Source organism: Vitis riparia, chromosome 2, assembly GCF_004353265.1.
Source record: "Vitis riparia cultivar Riparia Gloire de Montpellier isolate 1030 chromosome 2, EGFV_Vit.rip_1.0, whole genome shotgun sequence".
Lineage (NCBI taxonomy): Eukaryota > Viridiplantae > Streptophyta > Magnoliopsida > Vitales > Vitaceae > Vitis > Vitis riparia.
In genome coordinates this window covers 1,697,615-1,713,044 of record NC_048432.1, presented here as the reverse complement: position 1 = coordinate 1,713,044, position 15,430 = coordinate 1,697,615, and the positions used below count along the sequence as shown (strand labels likewise).

The 15,430-nt window shown below is 32.0% G+C and overlaps 2 protein-coding genes across 4 annotated transcripts; one reads left to right on the top strand and one right to left on the bottom strand.

Moving 5' to 3' along the window:
• The first annotated feature begins 7,766 nt into the window (after positions 1-7,766).
• On the top strand, positions 7,767-9,361 carry LOC117927928 (ubiquinol oxidase 2, mitochondrial-like). Its single transcript, XM_034847662.1, has 4 exons — positions 7,767-8,228; positions 8,309-8,437; positions 8,544-9,032; positions 9,127-9,361. The coding sequence occupies exons 1-4, from the start codon at positions 7,938-7,940 to the stop codon at positions 9,184-9,186; spliced, it is 969 nt and encodes a 322-aa protein (XP_034703553.1). The 5' UTR covers positions 7,767-7,937; the 3' UTR covers positions 9,187-9,361.
• A 1,735-nt stretch (positions 9,362-11,096) lies between these two features.
• LOC117928708 (ubiquinol oxidase 2, mitochondrial-like) lies at positions 11,097-12,916 on the bottom strand. 3 transcript variants are annotated; one of them, XR_004653642.1, is made up of 5 exons: positions 12,606-12,916; positions 12,368-12,496; positions 11,773-12,261; positions 11,542-11,689; positions 11,097-11,416 (listed from the first exon to the last, which is right to left on the bottom strand). XR_004653642.1 is itself a non-coding variant. In XM_034848702.1 (4 exons), the coding sequence occupies exons 1-4, from the start codon at positions 12,888-12,890 to the stop codon at positions 11,630-11,632; spliced, it is 963 nt and encodes a 320-aa protein (XP_034704593.1). In that variant the 5' UTR covers positions 12,891-12,916; the 3' UTR covers positions 11,097-11,629. The 3 variants fall into 3 exon arrangements, 1 of the variants encoding a protein (XP_034704593.1); XR_004653649.1 differs by having other exon boundaries at positions 11,567-11,689; XM_034848702.1 differs by having other exon boundaries at positions 11,097-11,689.
• Positions 12,917-15,430: the final 2,514 nt, after the last annotated feature.

Below are 15,430 nucleotides of genomic sequence, written 5' to 3'. Positions count from 1 at the left end.
TCCGTCTAGAATGTGGAGAGAAGATTTTATTTTATTTTATTTATTTATTTATTTATTTATTTTATCCATATGCTCCAATACCGTTATGTACATAACCTTGTCCACTTTTGTGTAGTACTCCTCACAATAAAGGTTTTTCTTTGTCTCCAAACAAAAAATTAGAAAGTGCAGTGTTTTTTCTTTGTCCCCAAACAAAAAATTAGAAAGTAAAGTTGACCCATACCCTAGTAATTTTCTCTATTATTTGTCCTTATAATGAAGGTTCTTCTTAGTTCAAAAAATAAATAAATTAATTAATTAATAAAAGAAAGTAAAATTTGTTGATGTCTAGTACAATATTGACCATTGACCTAGTCAATTACTTGCCCCACAAATTTAAAATTTCCAAAGGTTCATGAACCCTCCAAATGAAAAGGTATCTTGTTACCAACCAAAATTCAGGGAAAATATCTAACCTAAGCCCACCATGGGGATCCATTCCCTGATTTTCTATAAAGATTGCAATCTCACAAACCAGCCATTTGATATAATGTATATGAAAATAATTTTTTTTTTTTTTTTAAGTTTGTTAAAAAAGGTAGGAAAGTTTGAGAGAAGTATATTCTTAAAAATTTAATTTTCTCATAGAGAAAAAAATTATGATTTTCTTTATTTTCTTATCATGATTTTTTTTTTCTTAAATTTTATAGGAATTAAACTTGTGGGTGTTGGGTAAACCGACTTAATAACTTAAAATGACTTAATTTTAATTATTAAGTAAATTAAATATATTTGGTAAAATAACTTAATGATATTACTTAAAATAAAAAATAACTTTAAGTAATAAATAAAAATAATTAACTTATTCTTAAATCCACATCTTTATTTTATTTTTTTATCTTTATTTATTATAATTACCTCCACGATTTTTTTTTTTTATTTCATGATCTCTATTGTTATTTGACCTCCTTTGTCATAATTATAATTTATGAAGATAAATATATCAATTTTTAGATTTAAAATAATTTTTATCAAACAATCTTTATACTTAAAGTAAAAATTAAATAATAAGTTTTAAGTAAATAACGTAAATATAATTTAACTAAAAATTAATTTTAGTCATTAAGTAATAAGTATTAAGTTTTACTAAACATCCTATATATATATATATATATATATCTTAGAATATCACATCTCATTAAATAAAAAATGCACATTTCTTAAGTGATATGATATATTTGGATGTTATTATATAGATAATGTTACGTTTATATTTAGCTATAGTGCCTACTGACACTTGGTGGATAGATACGGGTGCAACTATTCACATAAGTGTCACGATGCAGGGTTTCCTAAGGAGCCGAATGCCAACTGATGGTGAAAGATACATCTATGTGGGAAATGACAACAAGGTTGCAGTCAAGGCTATTGGTCTTTTTAGATTACATTTAAACTCTGGATGTACTTTAGATTTAGAAGAGGCTTTCGTAGTGCCATCGTTTAGACGGAATTTAATTTCTATTTCATGTCTGGACAAATGTGGATATTGTTGTTCATTTAGAAATGGAATGGTCAGTATAGGTAGTCTAACAGACAAATTATGCAAATTGAACATAAAGGCCTTTAATGAAAATGAAACCTTGTATTCAAGTAATTATGGCATTAAGCAAAAATTAACAAATGAGAATTCATCAATATTATGGCACAAACGTTTAGGTTATATTTCAAATCAACATATTGAAAGGCTTGTGTCAGAAGGAATTCTTGATCCACTTGATTTCTCAGACTTTCAAGTCTCTAATGAGTGTATTAAGGGTAAACAAACAAATATGAGAAAAAAGGATGCCAATAGGTGCAGTGACATCTTGGAATTCATACATACGGATATTTGTGGTCCATTTCCTACCCCTTTTTGGAATGGACAACAATAATTTATCACTTTCATTGACGATTACTCGCATTATGGCTTTCTTTATTTGATTCATGAGAAGTCTCAGTCATTGGATGTGTTCAAGAATTTTAAAGTTGAAGTTGAGAACCAATTAAGCAAGAAAATAAAGGTCGTCAAATCTAACCGTTGAGGTGAATATTATGATAGATATGATGGATCCGATGAACAACGTCCAGGACCATTCGCCAAATATTTGATGGAGTGTGGTATCATTCCTCAATACACCATGCCGGGAACTCCAAGCCAAAATGGTGTAGCAAAGAGGCGAAACCGTACTCTTAAAGATATGGTAAGAAGTATGATCAGTCATTCCACCTTACCAGAATCACTTTAGGACGAAGCTGTCAAAATTGCAGTTTGCATTTTGAATAGAGTTCCAAGCAAAGCAGTAGCCAAAGCCCCATATGAGTTATGGACTAGCAAGAAACCTAGTATTAGGCACTTGCATGTCTGGGGTTGTCCAACTGAGGCTAGGCCTTACAAACCAAATGAAAAGAAATTGGACTCCAGAACAGTGAACTGCTACTTTGTAGGGTATTCTGAAAAGTCGAGAGGCTTCAAGTTTTATGACCCCTCAACAAGATCCTTATTTGAAATGGGCAATGCTAAGTTTATTGAGGATGTTGAGTTAAGTGGGAGAGAGCCATTAAGAAAGGTGGTCTTTGAAGAAGAATTTGTTAGTATTCTTATTATTACAACTAGACATGGTCATATTATGTTTAATGACACTATCCAGAATGTAGAGCCAATAGCAGAGATTGAAGACACACCTGAGATTCCTCCTACTCAAGTTATGGAACCAGTTCAAGTTCATGAAGAGGTAACTCAACAACCTCAAGAACCTCAAGTACAAGTGCCACTGAGGAGATCCACTAGAAAAAAGAAAAGTACAATTTCAGATGATTATGTTGTATATTTCCAGGAACATGAGTTTGACATGGGTCTGGAAGACAATCCAATTTCAGTTAGTCAAGTCAAACAAAGTTCTGATTTTGAAAAGTGGATAGAAGCCATGAAGGATGAGATGAAATCAATAAAAGACAATGGTGTTTGGGACCTAGTAGAGTTGCCTAAAGGTGTAAAACCGATTGGTTGTAAATGGATTTTTAAGACCAAGTAGGATTCAAAAGGCAACATTGTTAGGTATAAGGCATGCCTAGTCGCAAAAGGTTTCACTAAAAAAAAGGGCATTGATTATAAGGAGACCTTTTCACCGATTTCATTAAAGGACTCCTTTAGAATCATCATGGCACTTGTAGCTCATTATGATTTAGAGATACATCAAATGGACGTTAAAACTACGTTTCTTAATGGTAACATTGATGAGACAATATACATGGTGCAACTGGAGAACTTTGAGTCTAATGATTCAAAGCAACTTGTATGCAAATTAAAAAGGTCCATATATGGTTTAAAGCAGGCATCCCGACAATGGTACCGAAAGTTTGATCAGGTGATTACTTCATTTAGTTTTAAGGAGAACACTATTGATCAATGCATATATCTCAAGTTTAGTGGGAGCAAATTCATTATCTTGGTGCTATATGTTGATGATATTTTACTTGCAAGTAGTGATGTGGAACTTTTGCATGAAACCAAGCGATTTCTATCCAGTAAATTTGACATGAAGGATCTTTGTAATGCAGCTTTTGTGTTGGGTATACAGATCTATAGGGATCGTTTAAGAGATATACTTGGGCTATCACAAAAGTCCTACATCGATAAGGTGTTGAGTAGATTTGGCATGAGCAATTGTGCACCAGGAGACACGTCTGTGGCAAAAGGCGATAAATTTAGTTTGCACCAATGTTCAAAAAATGAACTTGAGAAGAAGGATATGGAAAGGTTTCCCAATGCCTCGGCAGTAGGAAGTCTCATGTATGCACAAGTTTCTACGCGTTCGGATATTGCGTACATTATTGGAATGTTAGACAGATATTTGAGTAACCTAGGTACGGATCACTGGAAAAAGGCAAAACGGGTTATGCGGTATTTACAAAGAACTAAAGATTATATGCTCACATATCGTAGATCCAGTCATTTAGAGATTGTGGGATATTCGGACTCCGATTTCGCGGGATGTCTTGACAACAGGAGATCCACTTCAGGCTACATCTTCATGTTGGTTAAAGGAGTAGTTTCATGGAAAAGTGTTAAACAAACACTTATTGCTTCTTCCACCATGGAGGCAAAATTCATAGCCTGCTACGAGGCATCAAACAATGGGATATGGCTGCGGAATTTTATCACTCAGTTGCGGATTGTTGATGGGATTGAGAAACCATTGAGAATCAATTGTGATAATAAGGCCGCAGAATTGTATTCTAAGAACAACCGAAGTTCGTTAAAGTCCAAACACATTGACATTAAGTTCTTGGTTGTAAAATAAAGAGTTCAGAGTCTTCAAGTATCAATTGAATACATAAGCACAAACTCCATGATTACGGATCTGCTCACTAAGAGTTTGCCACCCAAAGTATATCATGAGCGTCACACATATGGGTGTTGTACGCATTGATGATGTGCTAGTATAGTGGGAGTTTGTATTTAGATTTTGTGTTTGTTTACTTAATGTGATATTATGTTTGTGTTATTTGTACAGACCTTGATTTTAAAGGCTATTGTATTTGAATACTTCAAATTGAAATGATGACTTTCAGAAGCAGTTTAGCATCAAGTGCTGAAAGTGGAATTTGACTATTTTTAGTCATAAAGTAGGACCAATTGAAAATAGACATATTAAAGATCACATTCTATGTAATTTCCATGCTACACATCCATACTTGATCCATGTTGCTAATTTTGTTAATGTTGTGATCATTGATGGGTCTAGTTATAATTATGATTAATGAAGGCCGCTTTGATCATGTGTTAGCATAATTAGTAGACCGGATTGTTTAAGGATATTTGAATAGGATAGCAAAGACGAGTTCAATGAAGTATTATCATGAACATTATTGGCTAATATATGTGGTCCAAGTGGGAGATTGTTAGAATAAATGTGGACCCAAATCATATTAACCATTGTTTAGGATTTAACTATCCATATATATGTGATTTCCATTTGATCTAGAGTATAGACCACCTTATGTGTAGAGCCCAGTGCCATAACAGGTCTTAAATGATGAGTCTAAGACTCGCGAGACCCAATAGTCCAAAGGGTATGGTCCCTAAGGCATAAAGGGTATATATATATATATATATAAGGCTAAGTGTTTGTTCTTTTTAAATATATCTTTTGAATAAGAATAGAATCGGCTCTCTCCTGGTCCCATCGTTAGAGAGATTACATACTCGGTGGATAGTCCTCTACAGCCTTAGAAGATTCGTACCTCTTCATCAAACGCATAATGGATTCCGGTTGGTTCCCATCTAGAGATCAAGACATATTTTAATGCTTGATATGTTTATATATATATATATATATATATATATATCCTGTATCTATCTGCTTTTGATGATAATGGAGAATAAAACTCCCTACATATAAATCATTCGATTAAAGGAAGAGAGGGCTTCATCAATCGTATTAAAATTCAGGGATTTGGAATGGAAGCTGTTATTATGTGATGAAGACAATAATTGAAGAGGAAGAGAAAGCATCCATGAACCGGAAGCAGGAGAAGAAGAAAGGTTTATCATCAGCATCTTCATCTCCATCTCCATCTCCATCATCATCTTCATCATCGTGCAGCTTCAGCTTTACTCCTAACATCACACCATTTCGATTTCACGTACTCTGCACTTTGGGTTTCGAGAGGAAGATTAATCTTGAGAATTAATTTCTCCTTTGGGTTCAGTCTCCGTCTAGAATGTGGAGAGAGAGGATTTTATTATTTTTATTTTTTTTATATTTTTATATTTGGGACACTTAAGTGGCAGAGCAGACGGCATATGTAGTTTGATATTGTGGTCAAGCTTTCTCTTTTCAAATGAATGATGTGGCCATGTGGGCTTGAATTTCACATCTGAGCCTGCCCATTGACTGGTCAATGGACTTCTCAGCCCATTCACACATAAGCAGGTTTTTATTTTTATTTTATTTTATTTTTTATCCATATGCTCCAATACCATTGTGTACATAACCTAGTCCCCTTTTGTGTGCTACTCCTTACAATACCATTATTTTATTTTATTTATTTATTAATTAATAAATAAAAGAAAGTAAAATTTGTTGATGTATAGTACAATATTGACCATTGACCTAGTCAATTACTTGCCCCACAAATTTAAAATTTCCAAAGGTTCATGAACCCTCCAAATGAAAAGGTATCTTGTTTCCAACCACAAATTAGGGAAAATATCTAACCTAAGCCCACCATGGGGATCCATTCCCTGATTTTCTATAAAGATTGCAATCTCACAAACCAGCCATTTGATATAATGTTGATGAAAATAAATTTTTATTTTATTTTATTTTAAAGTTTGTTAAAAAAGCTAGGAAAGTTTGAGAAAAGTATATTCTTAAAAATTTATTTATTTATTGTTTAATTTTCTCATAGGGAAAAGAATTATGATTTTCTTTATTTTCTTATTATGTTTTTTTTCTTAAATTTTATAGGAATTAAACTTGTGGCTATTGGGTAAACCGACTTAATAACTTAAAATGACTTAATTTAAATCATTAAGTAAATTAATTATGTTTGGTAAAATAACTTAATGATATAACTTAAAGTAAAAAAAACAACTTTAAATAATAAATAAAAATAGTTAACTTATTCTTAAATCCATATTTTTATTTTACTTTTTTTTTATCCTTATTTATCATAGTTACTTTCACAATTTTTTTGCTATTTCATGATTTCTACTGTTATTTGACCTCATTCACCCTAATTATAATTTATGAAGATAAATATATCAATTCTTGGATTTAAAATAAATTTTAAGTTAATCTTATCAAACAATCTTAATACTTAAAAGTAAAAAATTAAATAATAATTTTTAAGTAAATAATTTAAATATAATTTAACTTAAAATCAACTTAAATCATTAAGTAATAAGTATTATATATATATCTTAGGATGTCATATCTGCATCTTAGAATAACATTTTTAAAGTGATACAATATCTTTGGATGTTATTACATATATAATGTTATGTTCATATTTAGTTTTTCAAATAAATAAAAAAGAAATGGTTTCAATGTCTCATATATTTGTCCAAAATAAAAATTATATTATATTCCAATATTTTTTATTAAAACAAAAAAGAAATTTTTTTTACATTTAACAATATTTATGAATAAAATATTTAAAATTTATAAATAATCCTTTTTTATATTATGTTACTTAAAATAAACAATAAATATATATCATTATTATTTTATAATTTTTTTAGTTCTTTTTTCAACCACAAATATATTTTTTAAATCAATTTTTTTCTTGTAAAATAACTTATATAAAAATAATAAAAAATTATTAAAAAATAAATTTATTCTATATTTTCACTTAAGATTAGCGTATCTTGTATTAAAATGATTTGAAAACGATGGTGTGATAATATATTTTATCACTTATTATATTTTATATTTGGTTGAATATACATATTATATCCCACCAACCAAATACGAGGTTAGATAACACTAATGTATATATTAATTAAAGACTTCTACTCTACCCATATTGTATTAACTTAATTTCTATCCAAATATTTCAAGAGATCAATCTTAACCTTTAAAAAAACAAATAAATAATAATAATAACACAATTGTAGAAGGTTGCTTGGTTACCCATTGCAGAATATTGTTACCCACATTAGAAAGTTGTGTCCGAGTCTTGCAAGAAAGCAAGTCAAACCTGGAAGTCCATGGAATCTGCCTCACAACTTCTAGGCTCCCCCCATGAACTCTTCAAATCGTGGACAGCAATTGTAGCTAAGAACTATCCATCTATATAAACCAAAAATCATTGCTCAACAAATTCGTACAAACTCAAATCATTCTTCAAACTCTCTCAAGTGTTGATCGATCTTTTTTTCCTTACTGTTGGAATTTTTGTCAACTCCGACAATGAATCATAGTGCTATGGCAAAAGTCTCCGGCCTGCTTCTTAGGAAGGTCAGCCCGCAGGCCTCGAGATTCTCGAGGCCAGCGTATATGGGGTGGATGACAGTCCACCCCATGCCGGCTCGGGAGCAGAGTACTCTAGCATCGGGGGATGCAAAAGAGGAGAAGCCGATTCAAGTGCCGAAGACGGGCTCGGAAAAGGGGGAGCAAAAGGCAATTGTGAGCTACTGGGGCGTGCCTCCGGCTAATCTGACCAAAGAGGATGGTTCGCCCTGGAAGTGGCACTGCTTTAGGGTATGTTTTCATGGATTTAGATGGATTGAAATATGGATATGGATGAATGTATTGATTTGGGATGAATTGATTTTTGGCAGCCATGGGAGACCTACAAGGCAGACATCTCCATCGATGTGGAAAAGCATCACAAACCAGTGAAGTTCATGGACAAATTCGCCTATTGGACTGTCCAAGCTCTCAAGATCCCTACTCACATGTTCTTTCAGGTACCTTTTATTCACACGATCCCACGATTTTTCTGAATGGGTCATATTTTTTCTAGCATTGCCATTTTCCCCGATTTAAATATAAGAATTCCATTCTTAATGACAGAGAAAGCACATGTGCCATGCCATGCTGCTAGAGACGGTGGCAGCGGTGCCAGGCATGGTCGGGGGAATGCTGTTGCACTGCCAGTCCCTGAGGCGGTTCGAGCAGAGCGGAGGTTGGATCAAAGCCCTACTGGAAGAAGCCGAGAACGAGCGAATGCACCTCATGACCTTCATCGAGCTGGCCAAGCCCCAGTGGTACGAGCGCGCCCTCGTCTTCGCCGTCCAGGGTGTATTCTTCAACGCATACTTCCTAACATACTTGGCCTCCCCCAAGGTCGCCCACCGCATCACCGGCTACCTGGAGGAGGAGGCCGTCCGCTCCTACACCGAATTCCTCAAGGACTTGGACAATGGCAGCTTTGAGAACGTGCCGGCCCCGGCCATTGCCATTGACTACTGGCGTCTGCCGGCGGAATCAACTCTCCGGGACGTTGTGGAGGTGATCAGGGCTGATGAGGCGCATCACCGGGACGTTAACCACTATGCATCGGTGGGTAAAATCATGTTGATGTTGAAGTTTCTTATTCCTGATACGAGAAATTGTGTGATTTTGATTGATTTGGGTTGCTTTTGTTTGATTTCAGGATATACAATGTCAAGGGCACCAGTTCAAGGATGTTCCTGCACCTCTTGGATATCATTAGTGGATGTTCCTGATTTCATAAAGTGGATTATTAGATTAAAGGTTTTAGATTTCGTGGTTTTTTATTTCCATTTCCACAATTCATGTGGAGGTATTCCACATAAATTTTTTTTATCTCGTGTGTATGTAATTGCTTCATGATTTAATTTAGGTAAAATATTTTAATCTTTATATTATAAATTTTTAAAAATCACTCATTCACTCCCTCTCGGTGTTATCCTATTAGACAAACGTTTTTTTCACCTCCAAATGTGGGTAGTCTTGTGCCTATAGAGCTATTAATTGAAACTAAAATCTTGAACTATTTGATAATAAGCCTACAAATTTTTCAAGTTACCTTAGCACGACCTCTAAACAAGTTTATTAGATTATATCACTAAATGATATTATAAAAAGTTTAAGCATCATATCTCAATTTTCTAAATCATAAATTCAAATTATAAAAATATATAAAATACCACTTTCATATATAATGATTATACATTATAAATTCCATATGCATAACTCATAATCATTAAACTCTTTGCTATCTTGGAAAACTAAATCTAGGAAAAATTTTCATTAAGAATCTTCAGTCATAGGTTGATTTTGCAAATTTTCATCCACCATGCCACCAAAATTCTTCGATTCATGATAGACCTAGACCAGAAGAACAACAATCCAACTCAACACACCATCCGACTAAGATGAATCACCCTAAAGCAACATCTGCCTAGGCAGCTAAATACCATAAATGATTGTTACGTCATATTATAAAAATGATCTTGACGAGAGAACCAAAATACCCTTAAAGTTCACATTATAAAATACTATACTTCCAAACATCTAATATTATATTTTCATGGGTCCAAAATTATATTTTCGGACGAATTATACTTCTAGGCGTTTTGCAAGGGTTTTTTTTTGTCATTTTTCTTCCCATTTTTTCAAAAAATTTCCCTTATAAAACCCTTTTAAATTATTCCCAAACTTCTATGAAAATTTTGATCAAACTTTACATCAATTATAAGTCCTAAAAATATCCATGTGGTACAAACATATTATTAGTCTATGAATTAAAAAATGAAATATTTGATTAAAATGGATGAAGTAATCTCTAAATTATGAATCTAACTTTTTTTTTTTAATAACCGATTTTTTATATAAACGTTTTTTATCATTTCAAGTATTTATATGTAGGTTTAAAAAAAGAGGGTTATTTTAAAAAATAATAATAATAAAGACATTTTTGCTCAAATGAGACCAAAAAAAGGGTGAGGTTAAATTTCAAAAATTGGATTTTTAAAGATCTTTTTAATTAAATAACCCTTAAAAATTTATAAAATAAATGGTTGGAGTTAATTTTGGATTTATCTCAAATACTTTTTGCTAAAAAATAAATTTTAAAACAACGATTTTGCCTTGGGTTTGTTGTTGAGAAATAAAAATGAGACCAAAAAAAGGATAAGAGGTCAAATTTCAAAATTTGGATTTTTAAATATCTTTTTAATTAAATAACCCTTTAAAAAATTATAAAATAAATGGTTGGAGTTAATTTTGGATTTATCTCAAATACTTTTTTTCTAAAAAATAAATTTTAAAACAACGATTTTGCCTTGGGTTTGTTGTTGAGAAATAAAAAACTAAGCAAAAGATCGATAGATATAATAGAGAACAATAAGGAGAGTTTTTAGGCATATTAAAAATATTTAGATAAATATAAATATAAATACTATTTTTTATATATAATTCTTCCTAAATATTAAATCCAAACTCATCTCCTTACGTCAAAGAAAAAGATTATGAGTTAATTTGTTAATTTTATTTACATCCAGTGAAGTTATGGCTAAATATAACTGATTCTATTAGTTTGAAAATTCGTTAAATATTTTATTTATTTTGAATTAGAGAAGAGATAGTGAAAATATCAAATGAGAAAGAAAAGTGAGATATTTAGCAAAAACTCACGAAATTTCAATAACCCGCAAAATACGACATCTGGGTCTTACCCAGATTTTGGAAGTACATTACCACTTTTTTAAGTTCTGAACTTGATCATTAGGCTCTGTCTGGTATCTAGGAAAACTAAATCCCAGGAAAAAGTTTTGCTTGAATCTTGTTCATAAGTTGATCCACGACGCCGCAAAGTTCTGCTTTCGATCGCTATTTTTCCCGAGAATCTGCTTTCCTTCTAAACAAACAGAGCCTTCAAAATTTACACTTGTGTGTCGAGTATGTCTCAAGTTCAACATCTGCCATTTAAACAAATATCATAAAAATCATTGATTAATAACTTACAAACCAAAAAAACAAAACAATCAAAACGAAAAAGAGAATTAATGACAAGATCACTGTGGTCGCAATAGAACAAAATTACCAGACTGCAAACATTTTCACTCAACCTCATACTACAAACACTTTCTTTATTCATTGGGCTGATTGAAGGCGGATCAATTTCCAAGGCTTCAGTGATACCCAAGAGGAGCAGGAAATTCCTTCAATTGGAGTCCTTGATAGTGTATGTCCTGAAATCCATCCATATCCATCAATATCTACCCAAAAGAACCAGCTAAAAATTAAGTAGTATGGAAATGAAATGATAACTTACAGATGCGTAGTGATTTACATCGCGATGATGTGCCTCGTCCGCTCTCACAACCATGACAACATCACGGAGAGTTGAGTCTGGTGGCAAGCGCCAGTAATCAATGGCTATGGCCGGAGCCGGCACGTTCGGGATGTTGCCGCTGTCGAGCTCTTTTATGAATTCATTGTAGGAGTGCACGGCCTCCTCTTCCAGATAGCCGACAGCGCGGTGGGCGACTTTGGGAGAGATCACGTAGGCAACGAAGTAAAAGTTCCAGAAAATGCCTTGAACTGCGAAAACAAGGGCGCGCTCGTACCACCGGGGCTTGGCTACTTCCATGAAGGTCATGAGGTGCATCCGCTCGTTCTCGGCTTCTTCTAGGAGTGCTCTGATCCATCCGCCGCTGTGCTCGAACCGCCTCAGCGACTTGCAGTGCAGGAGCATCCCTCCCACCATGCCTGGCACTGCCGCTACGGTTTCTAGCATCATTGCTCGCATTTCAAACCTTCTCTGTAACAAGAAAATTGAATCACACAATTAATTCCATACAAGTGAAGCAGTAAGAATTTTATCTATTTTCTTTCCTTCTAGAAAATATATTTTGAGTTCTGATTACCTTGAAGAAGATATCAGTGGGGAGTCGGAGCATTTTCACTCCCCAATAAGCTACTTTCTCAGTCCATACCCTAGGGACATGATGCTTCCCCAAATCAATCGACACATCTGCTTTGTAGGCCTCCGATGGCTTCATAATTCACAAATGTAAATTATTTGTAATATGTCACGGATTTAGGCATTTTCTAATGCACGAGAGAGATGAAGATGAACTTAGGTATTTTCTAAAGCAAACTTACTTTGAAACAGCTCCATTTCCATTCCGTACCGTCCTCTTTGGTCAGCTTCACAGGAGCCACGCCCCAGTAACTCACAACCGACTTGTCACCGCCCTCAAAGCCGCTGTGGCCAGCGGCGGAGCGGGAGCCGGGCTCCGTCTGCGGCTTCTCTCTTACGGCCGACACCGTGCTGCTCAAGTTCCGCGCTCCCAAAGCAAAAAAGCCTCGCCTAAACTCACCGCCGCCACGGATGGTACGGACGGTGGCTGTCGACAAAAGCTTCATGGCGCTGCGACTCATCATCATGATTATATATTAGGAAGAAAATCAATCAAGAGCTTCTGAAATAATCACCCGTTGAAGATGTCTTTTTGGCAGGGTTTATATAGTTTTTTTTTTTTTTTTTAAATAAATGTATATTAATTTAAATTACTATTATTATTATTATTTTTAATATGGAAATAATACAACTTTATGCTTATTAATACGTAATTTTAATATATTTTATTTAATTAAACTTGTTTCACGGGTCTGCATGGCAGTGGCGGTGGAATATGTCTCGGCAAGGTAGATTTGTGAAATGACACAAATAACCCTTTCCATAAGCAAAATAAAAACCACTTTCTTAAAAACTACTCTTATTTTTTGAAAATAAATAATTAAAAAAAAATTATTCAATTTTATATTATATTTTTCCATTAAAAGTTTACATCTTGAAAAATATAATTTTCATGGTAGAACAAATTCTTAGACCACGTTATGAATTGTACATTATTTTAAAAAATAATTTTATAAATATGAAAAATGATTGAAAATAAAGTATTGTAGATACAAATTATTTTTAAGAAATATTAAAAAACATAGAAAAGAAAATATTTCAATTTTGTAAATAAATTTTTATTTTAGGAAACATCAAATAATTGTTTTTTAAAATTATTTTCAAAAATAATTATTTAATGTCTATTTTCAAAAACATTTCCAAGCAAACTCTTATTTATTTATTTTTTTAAATTGCTAACAACTTTCTTTAAAACTATTATTCTTTGAAAATAAAATAATAAAAATGCCATTTTTTCTCCACTTTGTATTATATTTTCCCATTTAAATTTTCAAGAGATGAAATATTTTTTAAAAAAATATAAATTTCACCATGGAGCAAATTCTTATTTGCTCATATTTGTTCAAATTAGGTAAGATATAATTAAAATAGGATTAAAAAACTTGGAGTTAAATAATATTATTTTTTTTAGAATTAAATTATGGAAAGTGAAGTAATTATGGGTATTTTGGTAATTATGCCTCAATGCAATATTCAGGTCAAATTGATAGTGGTAGGAGGTTCTTGGGGAACAAGTTGATGAAGGCTCCTTGAGGCCCAAGAAATGTTTGAAGTTATCAACTTCGTGAATTAAATATAAAATTTATGAATCCATCTTTGAATGGCAAGTGAAGATATTATGGGTATTTTGGTAATTATGCCTCAATGCTACATTAATAATGGTAGGAGTTTCTTGGGGAACAAGTCAATGAAGAAGATACCTTGAAGCCCAAGAAATTTTTCTTTTTGTTTAATTTTTCTAGTGAAGCCTTATTTTTTCTTGCAAAAGTTGGTTGATCTTGAAGCCATTTTTCTTTCTTTCTTTCTTTGACTAGAAGACATTAATCTAAAAGGGCTTTCAATGGAATTTACAAATTTTCAATTATATTAATGGCATTTTAAGGTTGAAATATAGGTAATTAGTTTTTATAAAAATATAAGAAAAAATATCAAACAAAAATTTGATACGGGAAGAATGAATTTTTATTTTTTTATTTTTAAATTCACCCCTTTATCTTTAAACAAACGAGTTAGAAACAGGTTTGAGATTTTTTAAAACTTGGATAGATTCAGATAACCTGTCCTGTTATATATATATATATAGATTCAAGTAACCTGTCCTGTTATATATATATATGAAAATATTTTTTTTTAAATTAATAAAAAATAATTAAACAAGAAGGGAAGTATGACCCGTCACATTTGAATTTTTTATTGACATGAGAATCAAAATTAGTTTTTATAAAAATATAAGAAAAAATATCAAACAAAAATTTGATACTAGAAGAATGAATTTTTATTTTTTTATTTTTAAATTCACCCCTTTATCTTTAAACAAACGAGTTAGAAACAGGTTTGAGATTTTTTAAAACTTGGATAGATTCAGGTAACCTGTCCTGTTATATATATATATATATATGAAATTTTTTTTTTTAAATTAATAAAAAATAATTAAACAAGAAGGGAAGTATGACCCGTCACATTTAAATTTTTTATTGACATGAGAATCAAAATTAGTTTTTATAAAAATATAAGAAAAAATATCAAACAAAAATTTGATACTAGAAGAATGAATTTTTATTTTTTTATTTTTAAATTCACCCCTTTATCTTTAAACAAACGAGTTAGAAATGGGTTTGAGATTTTTTAAAACCTTGGACATATTCAGGTAATCTGTCCTGTCACACACACACATATATATATAATTAAAAATAATTACTTTTATAATTTTGATAGTAAAAAGTAATAAAAAAAAAGGGTACTTTTATTACAAAACTTAGAATATTTATTTTTAATAAAATATATTTAATTTGAGTGAAAATGATTTTTTTTTAAAATAATTAAACAAGAAGGGAAGCATGACCCGTCACATTTCAATTTTTTATTGACATGAGAATCAAAATTAATTTATATATCATTGTGTTGGATTGCGAAATGAGAATTGGAATCAAAATTTCATTCTTAGGAAGACCAAAATTCACTATAGTCAAAATTTTGATTCATCTTTTCCAAATGGTATGGTGATCCG

Excerpts from the sequence above, each read along its gene's own strand:
- LOC117927928 (XM_034847662.1), top strand. The coding sequence starts at position 7,938 with ATGAATCATAGTGCTATGGCAAAAGTCTCCGGCCTGCTTCTTAGGAAG. Across the intron at positions 8,229-8,308 it reads GGAAGTGGCACTGCTTTAGG|CCATGGGAGACCTACAAGGC; the intron begins GTATGTTTTCAT and ends GATTTTTGGCAG. Across the intron at positions 8,438-8,543 it reads CTACTCACATGTTCTTTCAG|AGAAAGCACATGTGCCATGC; the intron begins GTACCTTTTATT and ends TCTTAATGACAG.
- LOC117928708 (XM_034848702.1), bottom strand. The coding sequence starts at position 12,890 with ATGATGATGAGTCGCAGCGCCATGAAGCTTTTGTCGACAGCCACCGTC. Across the intron at positions 12,497-12,605 it reads GGAAATGGAGCTGTTTCAAA|CCATCGGAGGCCTACAAAGC; the intron begins GTAAGTTTGCTT and ends TGAATTATGAAG. Across the intron at positions 11,690-11,772 it reads ATGTAAATCACTACGCATCT|GACATACACTATCAAGGACT; the intron begins GTAAGTTATCAT and ends GATGGATTTCAG.